The 26,980-nt window shown below is 41.4% G+C and overlaps 1 protein-coding gene across 6 annotated transcripts in view; it reads left to right on the top strand.

Annotated features, from left to right (window-relative positions):
* CNKSR2 (connector enhancer of kinase suppressor of Ras 2) overlaps window positions 1-26,980 on the top strand; it is a 537,182-nt gene that overhangs the window by 115,158 nt on the left and 395,044 nt on the right. For all 6 annotated transcript variants that reach the window (XM_073667499.1, XM_073667498.1, XM_073667500.1 and 3 more), the window contains exons 2-5: window positions 1,550-1,713; window positions 3,484-3,686; window positions 9,075-9,143; window positions 22,887-22,974. In XM_073667499.1, the coding sequence (XP_073523600.1) occupies window positions 1,550-1,713; window positions 3,484-3,686; window positions 9,075-9,143; window positions 22,887-22,974 (524 nt within the window). The remainder of the gene's footprint in view (window positions 1-1,549; window positions 1,714-3,483; window positions 3,687-9,074; window positions 9,144-22,886; window positions 22,975-26,980) is intronic.

Genomic DNA, 26,980 nt, shown 5'->3' on the forward strand with positions numbered 1-26,980 from the left:
CCCTGTACCTTTTGCAGAATATCAGTCGGTCCCTGATGTTTTTTCTGGAGAGAAGTGGCTTCTTTGCTGCCCTCCTTGAAACCAGCCCTTGCTCAAAGAGTCTCTGCCTCACAGTGCGTGCATAAGCACTCACACCAGCCTGCTGCCATTCCTGAGCAAGCTCGGCACTGCTGGTAGTCCGATCCCGCAGCTGAAACAGTTTTAAGATACGGTCCTGGCGCTTGCTGGTCTTTCTTGGGTGCCCTGGAGCCTTTTTGACAACAATGGAAGCTCTCTCCTTGAAGTTCTTGATGATGCGATAGATTGTTGACTGAGGTGCAATCTTTGTAGCCGCGATACTCTTCCCTGTTAGGCCATTTTTGTGCAGTGCAATGATGGTTGCACGTGTTTCTTTAGAGATAACCATGGTTAACTGAAGAGAAACAATGATACCAAGAACCAGCCTCCTTTTAAAGTGTCCAGTGATGTCATTCTTACTTAATCATGACTGATTGATCGCCAGCCCTGTCCTCATCAACACCCACACATGTGTTAATGGATCAATCACTAAAACGATGTTAGCTGCTCCTTTTAAGGCAGGACTGCAATGATGTTGAAATGTGTTTTGGGGGTTAAAGTTCATTTTCTGGGCAAATATTGACTTTGCAAGTACAGTAATTGCTGTTAAGCTAATCACTCTTTGACATTCAGGAGTATATGCAAATTGCCATTACAAAAAATGAAGCAGTAAACTTTGGAAAAATTACTATTTGTCTCATTCTCAATACTTTTGGCCATGACTGTATATATTCTCTCGTGCGAGAGAATTGGGCCGATAATGCTAATGACACTCCGCTCAAACTCTGTCAGAGATTGAGCCGAGTGTTATCAGATTCTCTTCCGTCACAGAATCGCAGCACAGGTGCAGTGAAGATGGAGAACGTAACTTCTCCAACTTGTCCATTGTCTCTGTGAGCATACATCGGACTGCATTCGGATGACATCCGAGTGAGGTCCGATGTTTCATACACACCCATAGACATGTATGGGTGCGCATGATCCGAATATTGTAGCCGAATCGGCATGAGAAAATAATCGCAGATCTGCACTGCCCCATTGAGTTACATTGGGCTGAGTACTTTCCCATAAAACATCAGATAGCACTCGGCCGTGTTCTACGGCAATGTGAACAAGCCCTAAAGGTCCGCCATTGGCCAACTCGTCTCAGCACCACTGCAGGTCTCTTGCTATGTAAAAGACTTGTCAATCACCTCTAGTAGCCAAAGCCAAGTTGGCATCGGACTAATCTTGTCTGAGGCTATTTTCTCCAGCTGGATCTGTGAACTATATTTTTAAGAAGATACAGTATATACCTGGCTACAATCATACAGACTGGCTCTGATTCATGCTGTCCATGGTTTGGGCAGCAGGAGTCAGGTGACCGGTTCCTTTTTTAAGATTTTTTTTATATTATTGGTTGTACTTTTTTTTCTTTTTTTTTTTTAAATAAAATCACTAGAATTATATTGTTAAATCAAACACTTCACCACCTCAATTAATTCTTTATCAGGTCTCGATGACTGTCTGCAACAATACATCAAAAACTTTGAGAGGGAGAAAATTGCTGGGGACCAGTTACTCCGTATTACTCATCAAGAACTGGAAGAACTGGGAGTCTCAAGGATTGGACACCAGGAACTAATCTTGGAAGCAGTAGACTTGTTGTGTGCATTAGTAAGTAAAATGTTAATGATTTATATAAAGATATTGTAGAATTACTGGTATAAAGTGGTTTTAAATGGGTTGTCCGGTCCAAATCGATAAATCTGCAGTCACTCTGTGTGACTGCAGACCCATAAATTCCCCCAGCACAGGCACTGTGCGCTGCGGGGATTCGCCGGTTTCTGGGCCAGGGCTGGAGGGTGTGTATACGTTGTACATACTCCTGGCCAGAGTCCTTCCAGTGGGCGCAGCCTCATTCCATACACTTGTATTGAGTGAGCCGAGGCCCACTGGAAGGCCGCGTCATTAGTCGGGGTATGGCCTCGCTCAATACAAGTGTATGGAGCAAGACCTCACCCCTAGACAGGCTCTGGCCGGGAGTATGTAAAACTCATATATACCCTCTAGTCCCAGGTCACAAACCGGCGAAACCCTGCCACGCGTTGGGGGGATTCATAAGTCTGCAGTCAAATAAAGTGACTGCAGACTTATCTATTTGGACTGGACAACCCCATTAAGTCATTTAAATGGATGGCTTGAGGTTAGTTTGTAACTGATTTGCCATGGCTTTCTCCTAAAACTAAAACCCCAATTTATCAATTCATTTTACTGGTGAAAACACCTTGAAATGTCACAAAATGTTAGCACTACTCAAAGTTGTGAAAAAATATGCAGCTTTAGCGTTTTTTCGCCAGTACCAGCCAGCTCTGCCAAAGATAGGAGAAAGCCAACAAAAATTTACACCACCCTAGTGGCAAAAATTACACCTGAAATGTACTCCATTCCCTGACTGGAGTAACATTTCTGGTGGACGCACACGCCAGTTGTAATGACATGTGCCTCTTAATGAATTAGGTGCATCTTACTCCAGCGGTGCCTTCATTAAGACTAGTGGGCAAAACATCAGTCTTAATGAATCCGGGCCATTGATATAACATGCTGTTAGGTAACTGCCATAATAAATGCTGTCATTATCTTGTAACTTGACTACTAGTGTATCAAAGTGGGTTTTTCCACCAGGTCTTTAAGGAATTAGACTTTCAACCTTGTCCAAAACCTTATAAATACATTGTTACTGCTGTTTTGTGGAGCAAAAATTGAAACATTTTGGTACACAGGCCTCCATACAGCTTAAGCAAGGCCTGTGTGCCGAAATGCCTGTGTTTTGTGCTCCGCCAAAATCACTAATTGATCATACTCAGGTTGCCTTGGACTTGTTTGTATTTCTAAATTTTGGTTACTAAAAATCACACTACAACTCAATAAGTAGAGACAAAACTAGCACCACTGAATGAACTATAAAAAAATATATAAATATTCTTACAATGTATGCAGCTGGTATATAAAACACCAGAGATCTCTTAGAAAATTGCCATATGATGAAAGGCGTTGTGCCTTTTCCCATCTACTCCATATACCTCTGAAAACATCCTCATTGACACACAACATCCATCATTTAGATATTGATGGTGACGGTTTCTTCTTTATGTTTTTACATGCAATATTCTTCTTGCTGACCACCATTGGTGGGCTGATGAGAAAAGCGTGTGTTCTTTATAAATAGTATATCTACAGCTATTGCTATATGAATATGATGTTCTGTAGCTGCTGAGACATAAAACAGTATAAAACACAATGTAGCTGTGGAGATGATAACTGGAGCACTACATATCATTCCATGAGTAGTTTGCACAGCAGAAATGACTTTTGGCTCATTCTGTCTGTCCATGATCTAAATGTTGCATTTAATATTCGTATTAATATCTTTATATTTATTTGCAGAACTATGGATTGGAAACAGAAAATCTAAAAACTCTTTCACATAAATTAAATGCATCTGCCAAAAATCTACAAAATTTTATAACTGGTAGAAGGAGAAGTGGCCATTATGATGGAAAGAGCAGCAGAAAATTGCCGAATGATTTCCTGACATCTGTTGTAGATCTTATTGGTTCAGCAAAGAGTCTTCTTGCTTGGTTGGACAGGTAGGATTTCTAAAGGTTTATAATATTGGTATAAGTGATATATTTATTATGTCATACAGTAATGTCTCCCAATGCTTTCACACACCTCACTAGATAAATATCATCTAATACCCACAAGGCAATAATCATACAGTGGTGTGAAAAAGTGTTTGCCCCCTTCCTGATTTCTTATCCTTTTGCATGTTTGTCAAACTTTAAATGTTTCAGATCACAAAACAAATTTTAAATTTAAATATTAGACAAAGATAACACAAGTAAACACAAAATGCAGTTTTTAAATGAAGGTCTTTATTCTTAAGGGAAAAAGAAATCCAAACCTACAGGGCCCTGTGTGAAAACGTGATTGCCCCCTAAACCTAATAACTGGTTGGGCTGCCTTTAGCTGCAACAACTGCAGTCAAGCATTTGCGATAACTAGCAATGAGTCGTTTGCAACGCTGTAGAGGAATTTTAGCCTACTCATCTTTGCAAAATTGTTGTAATTCAGCCACATTGGAGGGTTTCCAAGCATATGCCACCTTTTTAAGGTCATGCCACAGCATGTCCTTCGGATTAAAGGTATTTACACTTTGGTGGGATATACAGCATAGGCTGAGGACTGCATAGAGACATGGCATGTACCCCTTGGTGGGATATACAGCACAAGTGTAGGACCTTATAGAGACATGGCATGTACCCTTGGAGGGACACACAGCACAGGCTGAGGACCTCATAGAGACAAGGTAATTACCCTTTGGTGGGACATACAGCATAGGCTGAGGGCTGCATAGAGACAAGCCATGTATCCCTTGGTGGACACCCAGCACGGGATGAAGATGCTATAGAGACATGACATAAACCCCCTTGGAGGTATAAACCGCACAGACTGAGGACCCTATAGAGACATGGCATGTACCAATGGAACACACAGCAGATGAGGACTTAGGCTTTATATTGTTTGTCACCACAAGCTTATGTTAAAATGTACTTCATTTTACCTGTCCTAAATTGTTACTACTACAGTTTCTGAGGTAGACCGGTTAAAAAGTATTCGTTCCAGTGATGACGCTACCCTAAGGCTGGATTTACCACTTACTGATTCTTTTTTATCTACAGTAAATTCATTTTGTAATGGAATTCCTTTACTTTGGCACTAATGACCCCATGTGTATCAGAAGATCAAATTTCTGGATTGTGAGATTGGAATACAAAAATATATAATTACTTATAAGACACGAACCCAAAACTCAGTCCAAAAAAATATGCTAACCTAAAATAGGCTGCTGCATGTTAGTGCTAGATTAAAAGTGGACAAAAATATTTGTAAAAGGACTGTTATTTTGTTATTGATACCCTCTCCTCAACACCCATTCCGATACTTACTCCGTCCCGCTGATTTTCATGGGCACAACTCCACATACACCAGATAAGGCTGAAAATGCCCACTTTGCCAGTGATTAGTTACATTGGTGACCCTCCTTATCTATTATTGATTGACTCTATTGATTGAATAGCATTTCCTGTTATTTTGGTATCAAGGGACAAGGAAAAGATATACACATAATAATATTATAATAATAATAATCATAGACCAGACAAAGTGGGACTGCAGGGTAATAGTAAGGGTGAAAATTGATGCTTTTATATATGTTATACCAATCTGAACCATTTTAAGATTTTTTATTTAAAGGGAAAGCCCTTTAGATTAATTACTGGTCAGTCCTTGTTAACCTTGAGCAATGCTGTTACATTGAAGATTGGCAGAATGGTGCAGATTTATCAGTACATTTATACAAATTTACTGGAGAAAGTTGAAAAATAAAGGGCTCAGGTGAAGTGCCCTTTCTATGAAGTTCTTTATACTACTAATGTGTCAGGGAGAGATGGGTGTGGATTTAGAATCTCAACAGAAAAATGTTACAAGAACTCCAGGTCAGATTATTTTTCTTTGTGTATTTGGTGCGTGATGCCTGAAACAAACTGGAACTCCACTCCGAAAGTGTGCACCAAACACTAAATATCATTTAAGGGAATCTGTCAGCATGTTTTTGCTATGTAATCAGATAATTTAGGAGCAGAGTACATGATTCAGAGCAACGTGTCACCTACTTGGCCGTGCTGTTTCAATACAAGCAGTGTTATATCAGCAGATTATAATTTCAGGACTGGGCATGTGCAGGGTAGTCCATCCACCCCCCAGCAGTGATCAGCAGCTCTGTCACTATACAATGTACTCAGAAAGCTGTGGTGTGGGCAGGTTATACACAGCTCAATAACTGAGCTCTGTTGAATCTGCAGCACAGAAAACCGACTATCATAATTGCTGCACCTAGTAAACTAAGTGACACATCACTGGAATCTGGTGCTGTCAAATTACATAGCAAAAACCTGCTGACAGATTCCCTTTAAGTTTGTAGGAAAGTACCTGACACAAAGTGTGGTGTCCAATGTTTTGTACAAGGAGTCTTTTAATTAAATTAACATACAGTTTTTAATTAATTAGTCCTTCTGCACTGAAAACCTTTTGTTCTTCTTAGTTTAATAGTTTTTGGAAACACATTTTGAAATTATTTCTTTAATTCCAGTGTGTGTTTCTGTATATTGTATTTAGTATGAACACTTGGATGCTGTGAATTCTTAATGACAGATAAGATTGACTGATGAATGCCCATGATACCGGGAATTAATTACATTTCATGTTCTTACATGGATAATCAGGATGTGTGTAGATTAAACCGAGATAATATTTTTGTACTAATACTTATTCTAATTCAGTATCGTAGTCCTTCTTTTATGCTGCTTGGGGAGAAGGGTACCAGTTTATTTCTTGCATTAATACAGATGTAAACTGGGATTCTAAAAGTTCATCCTAGATAGTTAATGTTTGTTTGATAATTGCTAAGGCTGTGTTCACATGTCCACTTGTCATCCATTTGTAACAAATCCAGTATATGTCTCTCTATCTGTGTCTCTCTATCCAGTATATATATTAGACCTGTGAAAAATAGAGCAAAAAAAATTCTATTTTTGAACAGAACCATCTTACAAAAAAGGGCTTCTTCTGAATTATTGATAGGCTATCAAGGTATAATCGGTGTGAGGATAATCTCCGCTGGCCTGCCAAACAGCGCAGTAAAGGAACAACTACATATATTTATAAAATACAGCACTGAGTACACAGCGCCATGCATAGCCTTTATAGCTGGGTTGGGTGGATGTTTAAAGGGGTTGTCTGATAGTAAAACATATATATATTTTATGCACCGATTGATTAAAATTAATGAACAAGCACACACTCCCTTTCCTACGCCCCTGTAGATCCAGTGTAGGCTGCGCCGCAAGTGATATCTGTCCTGATCAGACGTTCCAGCACCACTGAAGCTTGTAATTGGCTGCAAAGGTCAGGTGACTTTGCTTTCTTCTAGTCACCTGACTTTGCTTTTTTCTAGTCACCTGACTATTTCAACCAATCACAGGCTTCTGGGACTTCTAAGCAGAGCAGATACTACATCGGCTGAGGTCTTCGACCTGCGCTGGATCCACAGTTGTACTGAAAGGTAGGTATAACTCTGTATTATTATTATTTATTCATAAATGCATGCAAAAAAAGAATGATAAAAATATATGTATTTTACGTTTGGACAACACCTTTAATGAGTAATTGTCGTTATAGGTGGCTTTTCAGAATAAGCTGTTAGTACAAATAGGTAGTAACACTATATCTGGTGATGACATGCATCTGACAATTATCTGGAAGCTTTGTGTTTAATGTCCATCTTAACTGTGTTTTACTCCAAAGTGAGCTAAAACTAGCTGCTATAATGCCTCTCATACACTGCACACAAAGAGGAGATCATACAGCCCTAAAATTTCTCTCACTCAGACAAGCAGCATAAAAGAAAATCAAACAGTTGTAATGAGCAATGCAGCTTTAAGTCCAGAACTGGGGTGAGATACTTAGAACAATTTCTAGAAGTGGCCTCAATCTCTCTCTGCAGCTGCTCCCTCCACATTCTCTTTCGCCTCCTCATCTCTCAATAGATTTCTGTTGGCAGCAGCTGTAACCTGATCCCTCAAATCTGGAAATCTGTCCTAACTCCGTCACATGTATATGAATTTTACCAGTTTATTGATCAGTTAATTCCAGAGGCATGGAGATGAGGAGAGCAGTCCAAGTAGAGAAACAGGCATATTTAATAAGATATATTCCATAAACTTAAATTACTGTTAAAGAAGCACTGCTATCAAATTTTGTATCCTCTTAATATATTGCAATCATCATATTATATAGCACTGTGTACATACAATTGCTCATTTTGCTCTTCTACCCAGTTAATTCTTCTCTTTTCTATTAGGTCTATGACATCACCAGATTAAAAGCAGACTAGCTGAATACTTCTAAGCTGTATGTAGAAACAGGAGTTGTCATTTTACTGCATGAGTCATCTTGTAGTTCAGTGCCAGCTGGCCAGCCCAGCCCCACTCCCTCTTCAACTCCTAACCCAGCTGCTTTGCTCCTCCCCCTGCAAAGGACTTTGCAGTGATGTTTGTAGAATTGTGGTGCTAATGGGGACTCCTACCGGAAAAAAGAGGTCTTCCTGTTTCTACTTAGAACTTAGAATGATCTAGTCTGTTTTTAATCATGTGATATCATAAACATAATGGAAAAGAGAATAATTAACCAGGTAGAAAGGCAAAATGAGCAATTGTAAGTACACAGTGCTATATAATATGCTGACTGCAATATATTAAGAGGATAAAAACTTCAATGAGCTTGCTTTTTTAAACTTTAAAGTTATTCCATTATACAAAACCCATATTCAATTTATATTTTTACTAACTGAATGATAGGACGGTGTAGTTCTAAATGAATGCATTTTGCAAAATGAATCTAAATTCTGCTAAGGCCAACTAGGAATTGATTATTTATGAGGTTTCTGGATTTCATGAATCGGTACCTAGCTGGGCATAGTTATTTAGGATATGTGCATAGATCAATCGGATTGACAGTTGACAGTCCAGCCAAGCATCTGACATGTACTGAGAATGCTTATGTGGAGATCTATGACTCAAGATGCATAAAAAGTTATTTATAATATTAGTTTTATCCACCAAGTCCCATGATGGTAACGAGATGATTAAAGTGGGTTAAAACTCCATTTGAATCTTTTCTATCTCCTGATCAAATTTGTATTTCTATATGTAATGTGTCACACTGTGGTATCATTACAAGATGTGAAGAACTATTCTGTGCATTTCGAATGACTCAGTTTTCTATTTTTACCCAGTGATTTGTGAATCCATGTAAACATACTGCATTGCAGATGAGAGCAATATGTGCAAAGAAATGATTTGTATCTTTGTTACCCGCTATCCTTCTTGTATGCTTAAGTCCTTCTCTTGCTTTAGGTATTGCCACGCTGATCAGGATGACATTGATAACCTTAAAAAAAGATGGATAGGGCATAAACTGGATAAGTAAGTGCACCACACAATTATTTAATATTTAATAAATAATCCTTTAGTAATACAATGTGTTATATGCAAGGGAAATGGCTGTGTTGGTTTCATTGAACAATCTATACATTGTATAACCTTGTATGCATGTACTTTGTAATGTTCCTTATACATATTTGAATGTTTCATGTCTCAGTTATACAATGAACCTATTGATTTCAACAAAACTTTTTCTTACATTGTTTCAAAGTGCCTATGTAATGTTAAAGGTGTTCCAGTGAGATTTATGGACTCCTTCACTATGGAATGCCTAAGATATTTTGACCATCTTCATCAAGTATTAATTTTATGACTCATTGGTAATTGAATGAAAAAATCACACCAATGTGATCACGTGCAAAGTGATGAACTAGGAAATCGGGCTTCTTTTGGATTCTGTATGTCATGTACAGTCGTGGTCAAACGTTTTGAGGCTGGCACACATTTTGGTTTTTACGAACATTTCTGTTGATGCTTCAGTTTTTATAGTGGTAATTTACATTACCTGTAGATTGTTACAATGAGCAAAAAATTGCAAAGTCATTCCTTACTGTGAAAACTAATTTAATCACAAAAAAACACATTTCCACTGCCACAAAACGACCTGCTTACGTCAATAGCAATGTTCTTGCTGGCTCAGGAGAAAGTGGTAATGAGACAAGGCAGCTGAAATCACTTTGTCATGCTGATTGAATTATAAGCACAGACTAGTTGCTTTAGAAGGTAGCTGGTGCTTCAAATCATTGTTAGTTTTCTTCAGTTAACCATGGTTACCTCCAAGAAACACTTGCAATTATTGTTGCTTTGCATCAAAAGGGCTTTCCAGGCAAGGACATTGCTGCTTGTAAGATTAGCTATTTATCAACCATTTATTGGATCTTTGAAAACTTCAAAGAGAGGTTCTGTTGCTATGAAGAAAGTTTCAGGGTGTCCAAGAAAGTCCAGCAAGTGTCAGGGTCATCTCCTAAAGAGGCTTTGGCTATGATCTGTTCCACGCGGCAGGCAGGTGTCACTTCATCTGCATGCACAATGAGGTGAAGGCTTTTGGACGCTTATCCTACTGACAGATTTCCTTTAAGAAATGCATATAATTGTACTTCAGTAACCATAGAAATATCTGCGTAAAAGATCTAAAAACACTAAAGTAGCAAACTTTTTGAACCTATAAGCGTGAAGGCAAGATAACATGAACAAGAGTGGCCACTGGTACGTGAAAAAAGCGACACTTTATTGCAGTCGTAAGAAGAGTAGAGGAGACATGAGGAGGTAAACAGGCGACAGCTGTTTGGCTTAAGCTACACTTCTTCCAGAGCCGGAAGAAGCGTAATTTACGTGAAACAGCTGTCGCTTGGTTACCTCCTCATGTTTCCTCCCCTTTTGCGACGATCGCAATAAAGTGCCGCTTATGGATTCATGTGGCTTGACTGTGAGCTGAGCACCACTAGATCTGGTTACCTAGAACAATGTTTTACCAATCTTGTGCTTCCTGATCAATTTGCTACACAGCGAAAAGAAAAGAAAGGGCGCATGTGTAGACTCACAGGGCTATTTAAATAATTTAAAAAGTGCCAGTACACTCACCTGTGATGGTTGTGTACGTCTACACAACCAAGATTAAGCGTGTGATTAATGAGGCTCCGGGTCACCTCTATTTGTAGTACCGTCCTGTCGGTGTTTGCCTCACAACTCCGTGCTCCTCAAGTGGTCACACGATCCTGCCGGACCAGATACCACGTCACCGCAGGTCCTCAGTAGTTTAACCCGGTGGCTGGATAACCGCAGGTCCTCACACATCCAAATAGACCAGGCTGCTCCTGCCGCTTTGGCTCCTTATGGAGATATTTCACAAGTAAACAATGGTGCAGCGGTCTCAGGGAGCGCCAAAGGAATACTGGACAATTTAATAGATGGCAACCGACTTTTATTCTTCCTCCAATACCACTGCCAATGTTTTACCAATCTTGTGCTTCCTGATCAATTTGCTACACAGGATATGTTACCAATGTCAGCGTCTTTCTTTTAGCAAACTTTTTGAAAACCAAAATTTGTGCCCATCTCAAAACTTTTGGCCACGACTGCAAATAATGTATGATCTTTCATTTCACCACATAGACACTGTGGTCAGCATTGACTATAGCATCTAAAGGTTAAACTATCTGTAATTAGAGTGTAGTGTGAGATGATTATACAGCTAGCACCCGCAAGTGATGTTGTAGGCACAGCTCCTCTACTCACTTCATCACTGCTCTGTAATAATACCACTATGCAGTAGTTGCTTCATATTATTACAGTGCAGACTATTGGGTTAAAGCAATATCTTAGTTGTTGATAGAACACCAGTTTCAGATTGGTGGTGATCTGACATCGGGGACCCCCAAAGATCAGTTGTTACTAGGTCTGTTAGTGTCCAGATTTAAAGAGTGTATGGAGCAGAACACCAGCATTCTGTAGACTATTTAGAGACTGTTCCGAGGTAATTAAGATGAAATGATGAAAGCTAGGAGGGATAGCTAATACTAGAAAAGAGAGAGTCAAAAAGATCTAAACAAACTGGAACTGTGGGCAGCAACTAACAGAATGGTTTTTAACAGGGAGAAATGCGAAGTCCTACATCTGGGCAAGTAAAATGTAAAGAGCATATAGAGAATGGGAAGAATAGGGCTAAGCAACAGCATACAGTGGGTACGGAAAGTATTCAGACCCCTTTACATTTTTCACTTTGTTTCATTGCAGCCATTTGGTAAATTCTAAAAAGTTCATTTTTTTCTCATTAAAGTACACTCTGCCCCCCATCTTGACTGAAAAAAACAGAAATGTAGAAATTTTTGCAAATTTATTAAAAAAGAAAAACTGAAATATCACATGGTCATAAGTATTCAGACCCTTTGCTCAGACACTCCTATTTAAGTCACATGCTGTCCATTTCCTTGTGATCCTCCTTGAGATGGTTCTACTCCTTCATTGGAGTCTAGCTGTGTTTAATTAAACTGATAGGATATGATTTGGAAAGGCACACACCTGTCTATATAAGACCTCACAGCTCACAGTGCATGTCAGACCAAATGAGAATCATGAGCTCAAAGGAACTGCCCAAGGAGCTCAGAGACAGAATTGTGGCAAGGCACAGATCTGGCCAAGGTTACAAAAGAATTTCTGCATTACTCAAGGTTCCTAAGAGCACAGTGGCCTCCATAATCCTTAAATGGAAGAAGTTTGGGACCACCAGAAGTCTTCCTAGACCTGGCTGTCCAGCCAAACTGAGCAATCATGAGAGAAGAGCCTTGGTGAGGGAGGTAAAGAAGAACCACAAGATCACTGTGGCTGAGCTCCAGAGATGGAGTAGGGAGATGGGAGAAAGTTCCACAAAGTCAATTATCACTGCAGCCCTCCACCAGTTGGGCCTTTATGGCAGAGTGGCCCGATGGAAGACTCTCCTCAGTGCAAGACATATGAAAGCCCGCATAGAGTTTGCTCCAAAACATATGAAGAACTCCCAAACTATGAGAAATAAGATTCTCTGGTCTGACGAGATGAAGATAGAACTTTTTGGTGATAACTCTAAGCGGTATGTGTGGAGAAAACCAGGCCCTGCTCATCACCTGCCCAATACAATCCCAACAGTGAAACATGGTGGTGCCAGCATCATGCTAAGGGGATGTTTTTCAGCTGCAGGGAAAGGACGACTGGTTGCAATTGAAGGAAACATGAATGCTGCCAAGTACAGAGATATCCTGGATGAAAACCTCTTCCAGAGTGCTCTGGACCTCAGACTTGGCCGAAGGTTCACCTTCCAATAAGACAATGACCCTAAGCACACAGCTAAAATAACAAAGGAGTGGCTTCAGAACAACTCTGTGACCATTCTTGACTGGCCCAGCCAGAGCCCTGACCTAAACCGAATTGAGCATCTCTGGAGAGACCTGAAAATGGCTGTCCACCAACGTTCACCATCCAACCTGACGGAACAGGAGAGGATCTGCAAGGAAGAATGGCAGAGGATCCTCAAATCCAGGTGTGAAAAACTTGTTGCATCATTCTCAAGAAGACCCGTGGCTGTACTAGCTCAAAAGGGTGCTTCTACTCAATACTGAGCAAAGGGTCTGAATACTTATGACCATGTTATATTTCAGTTTTTCTTTTTTAATAAATCTGCAAAAATTTCTACATTTGTTTTTTTTCAGTCAAAATGGGGTGTAGAGTGTACATTAATGAAAAAAAAATAATGAACTTTTTAGAATTTACCAAATGGCTGCAATGAAACAAAGAGTGAAAAATTTAAAGGGGTCTGAATACTTTCCGTACCCACTGTATGTGAAAAAAGGCTTGGGTATACTAATAGATCACAGACTGCACATGAGTCAACAGTGTGATGCAGCCGCAAAAAAGAAAGACAAACATAATTTTGGGTTGCGTTAACAGAAGCATACAGTCTAGATCACGTGAAGTAATTATCCCCCTCTACTCCTCTTTGGTCAGACCTCATCTGGAATACTGCTTCCAGTTCTGGGCGCCACAATTTAAAAAATACATCGAAAAACTGAAGCAAGTTTAGAGAAGAGCGACCAGAATGGTGACCGGTCTGCAAACAATGTCCTATGAGGAACGGTTCGAGGATTTGGGAATGTTTAGTTTGCAAAAGTGAAGACTGAGAGGAGACTTAATAGCTGTCTACAAATATCTCAAGGGCTATCACACTGTAGAGGGATCATCCTTATTCTCATTTGCACAAAAAAAGACTAGAAGCAATGGGATGAAACTGAATGGGAGAAGATACAGATTAGATATTAGAAAAAACTTTTTGACAGTGAGGGTGATCAATGAGTGGAACAGGCTTCCACAAGAGGTGGTAAGATCTCCTTCAATGGAAGTCTTCAAACAGCGACTGGACAGACATCTGTCTGAGATGGTTTAGTGAATCTTGCATTGAGCAGGGGGTTGGATACGATGACCCCAGAGGTCCATTCCAACTCTAACATTCTATGAAATAATTAGGAGCAGATCTGTACCCAGGCATGGCTATTAAACAGTGTACGGAGCAATAGTTTTTCCACTCTGTACACTGTTTTACATCTGGCCGCTGCTGGAACTAGTGACAACTGATTGGGGTTCTGAGTGTCTGACCTTTGCCCATCTGGTGTTGACCTATCCAAAGATATGATATCTGTATCATAGCAGTGGTCAACCCCTTTAAAGTTTTCAACTTTTATGCATTGAACCCAATAAATTCAACCAATTTATTGAAGGAAGCTCCTAAACTTTCTCTATTAATTGGTGCAGGAATATTGGGAATTTGGAGCTCTGTATTACAAAAACTGGGTTTTAACTGCTATAAAGATATTCTAGGAAATAAATACAAAATGTTTCTGCTAAAACAACAAAATGTATAAAAGTTGGGAATCCATTCTGGCCCTATAGGTGATGTAATTGAGATAGTTATTCTTCAAACTGCTATCATGTGCACCTAAGTTTATATCAAAAATATTTCCTGCATATGGTCGTCAGACAAATGAAGACCATTGTTAAGGTGGCGATTGTAGAAAAACTTTACTTGCTCTGATAATTGGTCTGATGATTTCTGGAAGCTGATTTTGAATTTTGACGTATTTTTCGAGCTATAAGATGCACCCCAAATTTTGGGGTGGAGAATAGGAAAAAAATATTTTTTATAAGATGGTGGTCCTTCTTATAGTCTGAATAGATATCTTACCTTGGGGGGCAGTGGAGTGGGGTCACAGGAGGCAGGGTCCTTCAGGAAGTCGGCGGAAGTGAAGGAATGCTGCGGACCCTGGGTGGGAGAAGCCAGTTCTCCAGCAGCAGCGAGTTTCAGTGGTGGTGAAGCAGGATCGCAGGGCCCTCCGCTCCCTCCCTCAGGAACCCAGCGGCTGCAGCAGAAAAGGTGAGATGCTGCGGGGCCGGTGCCTGGCCTTGGGCCAGTGTCTAGCTGTTGACTGGGGGTCTGATGCCTGGTGCTGGAGGCTTGGTGCTGGGGGGCGGGGCCTGGTACCGGGGCCGGTGTCTTGCTGTGAGCGGCGTGGCAGAGCGGCTTCCGGTGCTCGCGGCCATCTTCCTGAAGATGTGATCTACAGGAAAATGGCCAACGGCGTGTTAGAGCGCATGCCCCGGCTCCGGTGGCCATTTTCCTGTAGATCACAGCTTCAGGAAGATGGCCGCGGCCACCGGAAAGCCGTTCACTCAGCTCTGCCTCACAGCCAGACACCAGCCCCGGCCCCCAGCCAGAAACTGGCCCGCCTCACCTCTTCTTCTGCTGCCGCCGCCTTCCTGATAGAGGGAGGAAACGGAAGGCCCTACGATCCCGCTCCCCACACCACTGGTAAATTACGTACGGACCATAAGACGCACCCCCCATTTTCCTCCCAAATTTAGGGGAAAAAAAGTGCGTCTTATGGTCCGAAAAATACGGTAATTCCCAGTATCGGCACAGCGCCTTGAGATGCAAACTATGCATGTTTAACATGTCTTTTTATTTCCCAGTAGTATTCTTGGTGGAACATTTGTTAAAGTACAAGGTGTTCTCATTTACATCAGCCTCATATTTTGTATTATACAGAACAGTAGTATAATTTTGACACTTTTTTTTTTAATAATCCCACTTTGTAACCAAACTGTAAATTGAATGGTTAATTTACATCTCCTAAACCTGCACCTATGAAGGAAATCCCTCGTCTGAAATATTGTACATTCAATGAGGAACACTTATAAAATAACACTTTTTTATTTATAGTGGACCAAAAAATTAGTTGTAGCCCCTCCCAAGCCCTCACCCACCCCTCTAAATTTCTACATTATGCCTGGCTAGTGGAATTAGAGAAGAGTGCAATGATGGTACCCAATATCCTTTTTTTTTTGTTAACCAGTACCACAAAAATATGCTACAGTCTGCAGGCTAATGAGCCATACTGATAACATGGACCTTATTCCATCACTAGGCTACGTTCACACATGCAGTATTTCATCAGTATTTTACATCAGTATTTGTAAGCCAAAATATGTAGTGGGTGATAAATACAGAAGTGGTGATGTGTTTCTATTATACTTTTCCTCTGATTGTTCCACTCCTGGTTTTGGCTTACAAATATTGATGTAAAATACTGACCAAATGCTGAACGTGTGAATGAGGTCTTAATGTGAGTTTTTACAGCTGGCATGAAATGTTGAGTAAAAATGAGATAAAAATAGTAAATGTAAGCTTCTAATTTTCTAATAATCAAACTAAGTTTTACTGCCTAAAAAATAGGGTCAGCAAAATACTGGGCAGGATAAAAGACAAGCTCTAACAGAAGCTTCATTTGATGCCAGAAGGTCTGTTTGAGCTTGTCTTTTCTGCCGTAACCATCAGTGTAATTACTTATGTTATCCTAAAGCTCTTGACAGATTTTCTTTTAGGCTGGCTGGCCACAGATCTAATGTTTTTGGGCGAGCTATGGGCATTTTGGGTTAAATGACCTTTTTCATAGGGCAATAGGGTAGTTACATACAGCCTTTGGCTGCTTCTGCCATAATATCAGTTGACATTGATCTGGCATGTATCTGATTTCTCTCTCATCCCCCTACTTTGACAGCATTCTGTGTAACCACAAATGACATCTGATTTCCCAGTTTTACCTTCATGTTGAAGGCAGCTAAAGCAGCCCCACAAGAGTGATGACTGGGTAAAAGTGCACCCTAATTTTCTGTCTATTACATATTCTCAATATGACTTGGAAAAGAACGTAGAATTGGATTTACCTTCATCTTCCCTAAACTTGAGTGAAATGATTTGACAACTTCTACTTGTTAAATTGACCCGTTTTGTTTATTCCTCCTATTGCCAGGCTATATCTAATAAAGATTAACTCTTGCCACAAATACAATTTTTTTTTCCATTTACTTTTCAGTTCAGTCTCCCACATCTTTGAGCAGCGGAGGTGTAACTACTTGTCTTTCTGTCCACCCTCTTATCGCTAGCTGTTATTCTCCACAGATAAACCACCCACCTAACAAGAATGATGCATCTGCTAGTGGATTCTAAGTAGTAACCTTGATTTCAATCACCATGACATACTTTATGCTGATTACATAAATACACAGTACATCATTTCATTCTTTAACCTAATAAAGGACTCAAGAATTTTTAGTTCTTGCACTTTTTTTTCAAGTACAGCAGCTAAATAGCTAAAAATGACTTGGCTACATGATTCTCCAGATTAGTACAATTAAGGAGCTCTCAAACCTTCTCTCTTTTATTTTACTGCCGAGAGATATTTTAAATAAATAAATAAATAGATTTCTTTCACTATTATCTGATTTTTTTTTTACTTTAACTTCCCTGGCACTGTATGGGGGCTTGTTTTTTGCACCCTGAGCTGAATTTTATTGATATCAATTTTGGGTACATTATGACATTTTAATCACTTATTATTGTATGTTTTGTTTTTTTCAAATGTGCAGTGACCGAAAAATGGCAATTCTGTCCTGCAAAATGGCAATTCTGTATTGCAATATATTGGGAAATCTCTTCCAGAAAAATAGCTTCTCCTATGAAGCTCAGTCTGGACTGAACCTCAGATGATGACTAACATGGCAGTTACGGGGACTTTCAACCAGCCCCCGGCTGCCATGGTAGCCCATTGGTTCCCAGCGAGTGTGTCATGGAAGGCCGATGGGAGTCTGTGCACTCCATCATTTAAATGCCGCTGTCAGAGATTTTAATGGTTATACTATAGCGATCAGAGATGGTTCCTATCATTATAGGCAGATATTGGTTATGTAACAAAGCCTTTATCTTCCTTGTATGAAGCAGGATTCATACTTTCCTTTGCGACCTATGATGAAATTGTGCATCATATGTCGTTATGGGGTTAAAGGTAAAAAGTAATTACCTGTAACTGACTTCACATAGTCCCTTCTCTGGCACTAGTAGTCATATTGCTGCTTCTCTGGCACTAGTAGTCATATTGCTGCTTCTCTGGCACTAGTAGTCATATTGCTGCTTCTCTGGCACTAGTAGTCATATTTCTGCATCTCTGGCACTAGTAGTCACGTGGCTGCTTCTCTGGCACTAGTAGTCACGTGGCTGCTTCTCTGGCACTAGTAGTCACGTGGCTGCTTCTCTGGCACTAGTAGTCACGTTGCTGCTTCTCTGGCACTAGTAGTTATGTGGCTGCTTCTCTGGCACTAGTAGTTATGTGGCTGCTTCTCTGGCACTAGTAGTCATATTGCTGCTTCTCTGGCACTAGTAGTTATGTGGCTGCTTCTCTAGCACTAGTAGTCACGTGGCTGCTTCTCTGGCACTAGTAGTCATATTGCTGCTTCTCTGGCACTAGTAGTCATATTGCTGCTTCTCTGGCACTAGTAGTCACGTGGCTGCTTCTCTGGCACTAGTAGTCACGTGGCTACTTCTCAGGCACTAGTAGTCACGTGGCTGCTTCTCTGGCACTAGTAGTCACGTGGCTGCTTCTCTGGCACTAGTAGTCACGTTGCTGCTTCTCTGGCACGAGTAGTCACATGGCTGCTTCTCTGGCACTAGTAGTTATGTGGCTGCTTCTCTAGCACTAGTAGTCACGTGGCTGCTTCTCTGGCACTAGTAGTCATATTGCTGCTTCTCTGGCACTAGTAGTCATATTGCTGCTTCTCTGGCACTAGTAGTCATATTGCTGCTTCTCTGGCACTAGTAGTCACGTGGCTGCTTCTCAGGCACTAGTAGTCACGTGGCTGCTTCTCAGGCACTAGTAGTCACGTGGCTGCTTCTCTGGCACTAGTAGTTATGTGGCTGCTTCTCTGGCACTAGCAGTCACGTTACTGCTTCTCTGGCACTAGTAGTTATGTGGCTGCTTCTCTGGCACTAGTAGTCACGTGGCTGCTTCTCTGGCACTAGTCACGTTGCTGCTTCTCTGGCACTAGTAGTCACGTTGCTGCTTCTGTGACACTAGTAGTCACGTTGCTGCTTCTCTGACACTAGTAGTAACGTTGCTGCTTCTCTGGCACTAGTAGTCACGTTGCTGCTTCTGTGACACTAGTAGTCACGTTGCTGCTTCTCTGGCACTAGTAGTCACGTTGCTGCTTCTGTGACACTAGTAGTCAAGTTGCTGCTTCTCTGGCACTAGTAGTCACGTTGCTGCTTCTCTGGCACTAGTAGTCACGTTGCTGCTTCTCTGGCACTAGTAGTTATGTGGCTGCTTCTCTGGCACTTGCAGTCACGTTGCTGCTTCTCTGGCACTAGTAGTTATGTGGCTGCTTCTCTGGCACTAGTAGTCACGTTGCTGCTTCTGTGACACTAGTAGTCACGTTGCTGCTTCTGTGACACTAGTAGTCACGTTGCTGCTTCTGTGACACTAGTAGTCACGTTGCTGCTTCTGTGACACTAGTAGTCACGTTGCTGCTTCTGTGACACTAGTAGTCACGTTGCTGCTTCTGTGACACTAGTAGTCACGTTGCTGCTTCTGTGACACTAGTAGTCACGTTGCTGCTTCTGTGACACTAGTAGTCACGTTGCTGCTTCTGTGACACTAGTAGTCACGTTGCTGCTTCTGTGACACTAGCAGTCACGTTGCTGCTTCTGTGACACTAGTAGTCATGTTGCTCCTTCTCTGACACTAGTAGTTATGTGGCTGCTTCTCTGGCACTAGCAGTCACGTTGCTGCTTCTCTGGCACTAGCAGTCACGTTGCTGCTTCTCTGGCACTAGCAGTCACGTTGCTGCTTCTCTGGCACTAGCAGTCACGTTGCTGCTTCTCTGGCACTAGTAGTCACGTGGCTGCTTCTCTGGCACTAGTAGTCATGTTGCTGCTTCTCTGGCACTAGTAGTCATGTTGCTGCTTCTCTGGCACTAGTAGTCACGTTGCTGCTTCTCTGGCACTAGCAGTCACGTGGCTGCTTCTCTGGCACTAGTAGTCACGTTGCTGCTTCTCTGGCACTAGTAGTCACGTTGCTGCTTCTCTGGCACTAGTAGTCACGTTGCTGCTTCTGTGACACTAGTAGTCACGTGGCTGCTTCTCTGGCACTAGTAGTCACGTTGCTGCTTCTGTGACACTAGTAGTCACGTGGCTGCTTCTCTGGCACTAGTAGTCATGTGGCTGCTTCTCTGGCACTAGTAGTCACGTTGCTGCTTCTCTGGCACTAGCAGTCACGTTGCTGCTTCTCTGGCACTAGCAGTCAAGTTGCTGCTTCTCTGGCACTAGTAGTCACGTGGCTGCTTCTCTGGCACTAGTAGTCACGTGGCTGCTTCTCTGGCACTAGTAGTCACGTGGCTGCTTCTCTGGCACTAGTAGTCATGTTGCTGCTTCTCTGGCACTAGTAGTTATGTTGCTGCTTCTCTGGCACTAGTAGTCACGTTGCTGCTTCTCTAGCACTAGCAGTCACGTTGCTGCTTCTCTAGCACTAGCAGTCACGTTGCTGCTTCTCTGGCACTAGCAGTCACGTTGCTGCTTCTCTGGCACTAGCAGTCACGTTGCTGCTTCTCTGGCACTAGCAGTCACGTTGCTGCTTCTCTGGCACTAGCAGTCACGTTGCTGCTTCTCTGGCACTAGCAGTCACGTTGCTGCTTCTCTGGCACTAGCAGTCACGTTGCTGCTTCTCTGGCACTAGCAGTCACGTTGCTGCTTCTCTGGCACTAGCAGTCACGTTGCTGCTTCTCTGGCACTAGCAGTCACGTTGCTGCTTCTCTGGCACTAGCAGTCACGTTGCTGCTTCTCTGGCACTAGCAGTCACGTTGCTGCTTCTCTGGCACTAGCAGTCACGTTGCTGCTTCTCTGGCACTAGCAGTCACGTTGCTGCTTCTCTGGCACTAGTAGTCACGTGGCTGCTTCTCTGGCACTAGTAGTCATGTTGCTGCTTCTCTGGCACTAGTAGTCATGTTGCTGCTTCTCTGGCACTAGTAGTCACGTTGCTGCTTCTCTGGCACTAGCAGTCACGTTGCTGCTTCTCTAGCACTAGCAGTCACGTTGCTGCTTCTCTGGCACTAGCAGTCACGTTGCTGCTTCTCTGGCACTAGCAGTCACGTTGCTGCTTCTCTGGCACTAGCAGTCACGTTACTGCTTCTCTGGCACTAGTAGTTATGTGGCTGCTTCTCTGGCACTAGTAGTCACGTGGCTGCTTCTCTGGCACTAGTAGTCACGTTGCTGCTTCTCTGGCACTAGTAGTCACGTTGCTGCTTCTGTGACACTAGTAGTCACGTTGCTGCTTCTGTGACACTAGTAGTCACGTTGCTGCTTCTGTGACACTAGTAGTCACGTTGCTGCTTCTGTGACACTAGTAGTCACGTTGCTGCTTCTCTGGCACTAGTAGTCACGTTGCTGCTTCTGTGACACTAGTAGTCACGTTGCTGCTTCTCTGGCACTAGTAGTCACGTTGCTGCTTCTGTGACACTAGTAGTCACGTTGCTGCTTCTCTGGCACTAGTAGTCACGTTGCTGCTTCTCTGGCACTAGTAGTCACGTTGCTGCTTCTCTGGCACTAGTAGTTATGTGGCTGCTTCTCTGGCACTAGCAGTCACGTTGCTGCTTCTCTGGCACTAGCAGTCACGTTGCTGCTTCTCTGGCACTAGCAGTCACGTTGCTGCTTCTCTGGCACTAGCAGTCACGTTGCTGCTTCTCTGGCACTAGCAGTCACGTTGCTGCTTCTCTGGCACTAGCAGTCACGTTGCTGCTTCTCTGGCACTAGCAGTCACGTTGCTGCTTCTCTGGCACTAGCAGTCACGTTGCTGCTTCTCTGGCACTAGCAGTCACGTTGCTGCTTCTCTGGCACTAGCAGTCACGTTGCTGCTTCTCTGGCACTAGCAGTCACGTTGCTGCTTCTCTGGCACTAGTAGTCACGTTGCTGCTTCTCTGGCACTAGTAGTCACGTTGCTGCTTCTGTGACACTAGTAGTCACGTTGCTGCTTCTGTGACACTAGTAGTCACGTTGCTGCTTCTGTGACACTAGTAGTCACGTTGCTGCTTCTGTGACACTAGTAGTCACGTTGCTGCTTCTGTGACACTAGTAGTCACGTTGCTGCTTCTGTGACACTAGTAGTCACGTTGCTGCTTCTGTGACACTAGTAGTCACGTTGCTGCTTCTGTGACACTAGTAGTCACGTTGCTGCTTCTGTGACACTAGTAGTCACGTTGCTGCTTCTGTGACACTAGTAGTCACGTTGCTGCTTCTGTGACACTAGTAGTCACGTTGCTGCTTCTGTGACACTAGCAGTCACGTTGCTGCTTCTGTGACACTAGTAGTCATGTTGCTCCTTCTCTGACACTAGTAGTTATGTGGCTGCTTCTCTGGCACTAGCAGTCACGTTGCTGCTTCTCTGGCACTAGCAGTCACGTTGCTGCTTCTCTGGCACTAGTAGTCACGTTGCTGCTTCTCTGGCACTAGTAGTCACGTGGCTGCTTCTCTGGCACTAGTAGTCACGTTGCTGCTTCTCTGGCACTAGCAGTCATGTGGCTGCTTCTCTGGCACTAGCAGTCACGTTGCTGCTTCTCTGGCACTAGCAGTCATGTTGCTGCTTTTCTGGCTCTAGTAGTCACGTGACTGCTTCTCTGGCTCTAGTAGTCACATGGCTGCTTCTCTACTTCACTAGTACTTCTGTTGCTGAACACCACTAATAGCTGGTAACTCATTTTATAAAATTCATCATCTGCGTTATGAGGAAATGCTGAGAAATGTTTGAGGTTTAGTTGCATGTTCTATGTTATGTGATTATTTGCTGATGTTATATCACTCTTGCTAAAATATCTTTCATCTTTTAGATCCCCATTTGCGGCTGTAACAGATTACTCAGTGACAAGAAACAATGTAATTCAGCTGTGCCTGGAATTAACAACAATTGTTCAGCAGGTTTGTACTCTTTGTGAATACATGAATCTCTAATGGATGTTTGCTAGTATACACGTTTCTTATTTGTTTTGTTACTTCTTGCTGCAATAATACAGTAAAATGGAGAAATTGACCTGATTTCATTTGTGTAGTTTGTTTTTTATTTTACTTCAGCTACATTTCTATGATGCAGGATAGATTTCCCCAGTACAGTGCGTATGGGTCATAGTACATAGCAAACAGAATGGGACACCAGTTAAATCTCTCTGTGAGCTTGTCCTGACGGCAGGAACACTCCAGTGTATGGGAGAGACAGCTATTTGCCGAATGATGCTTCGGCCAAATGCAATTTAATGTATATGGCCAGCCTAACTCATTCTTCTATATTCAGTGATATGCTGAGGCTGTAGAAGCTAAACAACTCAAATATTGTAAGACCATTTTCATATGTTGTGTTTTTTGCTGCGGGTTTTTTTTATGTAAATTAAAAGTTGCTCTTTACAGTATCAGCAAAAGCTGAGATTTCAGAACTCTCATGCACACGCTTGTTTGTTTTTTCCCAACTAAATTCTTTCAGCATTTTTTCACTCATAGCAGCAGTTTTGCACTTGCTTATTGCTTTCTATCAGTTTTTACAGTGTTTTTGGTGAAAAAAAAACAGATACAGCAGGAGGTGAAACCCATTAATTTTAGATTTTTCTCAGATATAAACCATAATGTCTTGGTATCATCCCATGAGTATGGATATCAGTATTTTTTCATTATAATAACATTTGCAATTTTTTTTTAAAGCATTCTATTTGTTTTTCCCTACACCAAGCATAGTTTAGTTGAATTAGTGATAATTAAATTAATGATGTGTTAAAAGGAAACAGTGTATTAGATAATAAACATAAAAAAACCTTTCTCCGAAATGATTTGGTCAAATTGCCCTTTTTTTCCAAAAAATGTTTTATGTTTTTACATGCGTCTTGCGTTGGTGGCCTAACACCTTGTATTGTTTATGCTTGGAAGGTGAAATCTGAACTTTGGAATGCTTAAAACACAGCAAACAAAATGCAGCAAAACCTAGTTTTTGGCTGCAGCCTTTTTACTGCCAATTTATCAGGTTTTGGCTGCTGTAAAAACGCAGCAAAAACACAACATGTGAACATAGCCTTGAGCATTTTATTCAAAAGGATATGATTTGAAAGCTGAATACATACATCACTAATGAATGAACCTTCTGCCACCAAAAAAAATGAAAATTGATGTAACATTTCAAGACTATTGGATTTACCCTAGCCACCTAACCATGATAGGCAGCCCATAGCCATCTCTACCGTCTGTCCTGTGATACAATCTCAGAGGCTAAAGCAAATCTCATTTTGATCTTAGAAATTGGCATTTGGTAGAGAACCACTCCAGGAATGTTAATGAGAGCCAGGATTTGGCTCCCTTCTTCATGGCTTTACTGCTGTGATCACTGATGTAACCCTGTTCAGCTCTGTATATGGGACGAAAGCAGAGATCATGTTCTCTATTCTAAATGAGCGCATCTTGTGTAGTGTCCCCCATTCTTAGCATTACTGAAGAGGGCTCGTACATATTAATTTAGCTTGTGGAAATATGTGTTTGATCCAAGTGGACATTTGCTGTTGAATATGACTGAAATGCTTCAGCTATTTTCTTGGTCTCTGTCTTTCTCTTTGTGCATGGGAGTAGGTTGAAAAAAACCTTGCATATATTGTATTATTTTATATTGTGTGTATACAGCATATGTAAATGTATATGCTGTATTCTATACCACCATGTGAGCGTGAAGATGCGTGGCACTCCTGGTTCACACATCTTCATGTTCCATCTGCAGATGCAATATTTACAAAGAACGTGACACTCCAGGGTATTACAAAGAACTTGGCAACCTGGAGTACCTATAATATACAATATATACATTGGTGTGCTTTAGTATTTTCTGATTTATTAATATTTTACTAGTAAAAAATTGTGAAAATCTTTTATAAGAATAGGAACGATTACTTCATATGTACAAACTGTAGTAACTTTTTACTTTGTAGACAGGGTTGCAAACTTTTGTCTTTTAAATCTTTTTGGATAGCTTTTTACAAAATCACAGACAACCAACATTTATTTACTAACACATTTGGAAATTGTAATAAATTATTAGGTTTAATGTGATCTACAGTACTGTGCAAAAGTTTTATCTAGGTGTGGGAAAAATGCTCCAAAGTGAGAATGAGTTAAAGAATAAACATGTTGATAGTCGTTTGGTTTATATCAATTGCCAAAATGCTAAGTGAATGAACGAAAGAGAAATCTAAATCAAATCAATATTTTGTGCAACCATCCTTTTGCCTTCAAAGCTACATCAGTTCTTTTAGGTACACTTGCACAAAGTTTTCAAAGGAACTCAGCATGGAGGTTGTTCTAAACTAACCAGAGATCTTCTGTTGATGTAGGGCAGCACAAATCCTTCTGTCTCTTCATGTTATACCAGACAGACTCCATAATGAGATCAGGGCTCTGTAGAGGCCATATCATCACTTCCAGGACTCTTTGTTCTTCTTTACACTGAAGATACTTAACATTGGCTGTATGTTTGAGGACATTGGCTACAAATATACTCTGTGGTAGGACTATCAGATGCTTCACTGATGGAACTGCATGATTGACAAATGTCTGCCTGTATTTCTCATTTTCAAATTTTGACTCGTCATTCCTGAGCACTTGCTGCCATTTTTCTGCACTCCAGTTCCCATGTTCTTGTGTATGGCTGAGTCTCTTGGGTCTGTTTTCATGTCAAATGTATGGCTTTTTCACCAAAATTCTTCCATTAAGACTACTTCTAACCAGGCTTCTCATAACAGTAGATAGATGTAGCGATGTCCACCTAATTGCTGCCAGTTGTGAGCTGATGGCACTGCTGGACATCGTCCAATTTTAAGGGGAAGTAAGCATGATGTGTCTTTGATCTGCTGCACTAAGTTTCATTGACTGACCACTGCATCTAAGGTCCTCAACATAGCCTATTTATTATTGCTTCTTCAAAAGAGTTTGAACAGCACATCTTGAAACCCCAGTCTACTTTTAAATTTTTGCTTGAGGGAAGCCTTGCTGATGCAGTGCAAGTAGCTGTTTCTTGTTGCTGTGTTTAGTCTTGCCATGGTGTATAACTTTTTGAAATAAAAGAAGAATGAGGAGTCCTGGAACTGATAAAATTTCCCCCATAAAGCCTTGATCTCAACATCGAGTCGGTTGGGGATTACATGAAGAGCAGAAAAATTTCTGCAAGCTTACATCAACAGATTATCTGTGGTTAGTTCCTATCAAGTTCCTTCCAAAACTTTGTGCAAGTGTACCTAGAAACATTGATGCTGTTCTGAAGGCAAAGAGCAGGCCCACCAAATATTGATTTTATTTAGATTTCTCTTTTGTTCATTCACTTTTCATTTTAATTGATAAAAATAAATTAACACTTCTATTTTTGAGTATTCTTACATTGCAGCATTTTTGCATACCAATCTAAAACCTTTGCACAGTACTGTATTTAACTGCCCAATAGAATATGAATGATTGATGGTAATATGAAAGCATTAGGTACATTCACTGTGAATGGTAAAATGTCATAATAATTTGCACAAGTTTCCCCAGCTTCATGGACCCATCAAATTTTTTCTTTATGGATGGGGGTTAATAAAATTGCCCTTTTTTACAAACAGTCCAGGAATTTCTGGATGGCTGATAACCTTGTTTGTAGACTCAACATGCAAAGTTAACGTGGCTTTCCCTATAATGGACAGTTATCACCTACCTGTAGGACAAGTTATAAAGATCTGAAAGCTTTCTTACCGCTAGGACTCCCTCATCCAAAACTTTCTGGTTCTCCTCTCTACATAACGGTTAAATATCAATCTACTCCATAACTTGCTGCCGGGGATTGATCCCAGGGTTGTGGCTAGTAGTTGCTTGGCGGGCATGTGGTCTGTTGTCCAGTTGCTGAATGTCTTGGAGAGGGAAACCGTTCAAA

The sequence above is a fragment of the Phyllobates terribilis genome, unplaced genomic scaffold (genome assembly GCF_046119375.1).
Source record: "Phyllobates terribilis strain yellow unplaced genomic scaffold, ASM4611937v1 Scaffold_2__4_contigs__length_985480577, whole genome shotgun sequence".
In the NCBI taxonomy this organism is placed as follows: Eukaryota; Metazoa; Chordata; class Amphibia; order Anura; family Dendrobatidae; genus Phyllobates; species Phyllobates terribilis.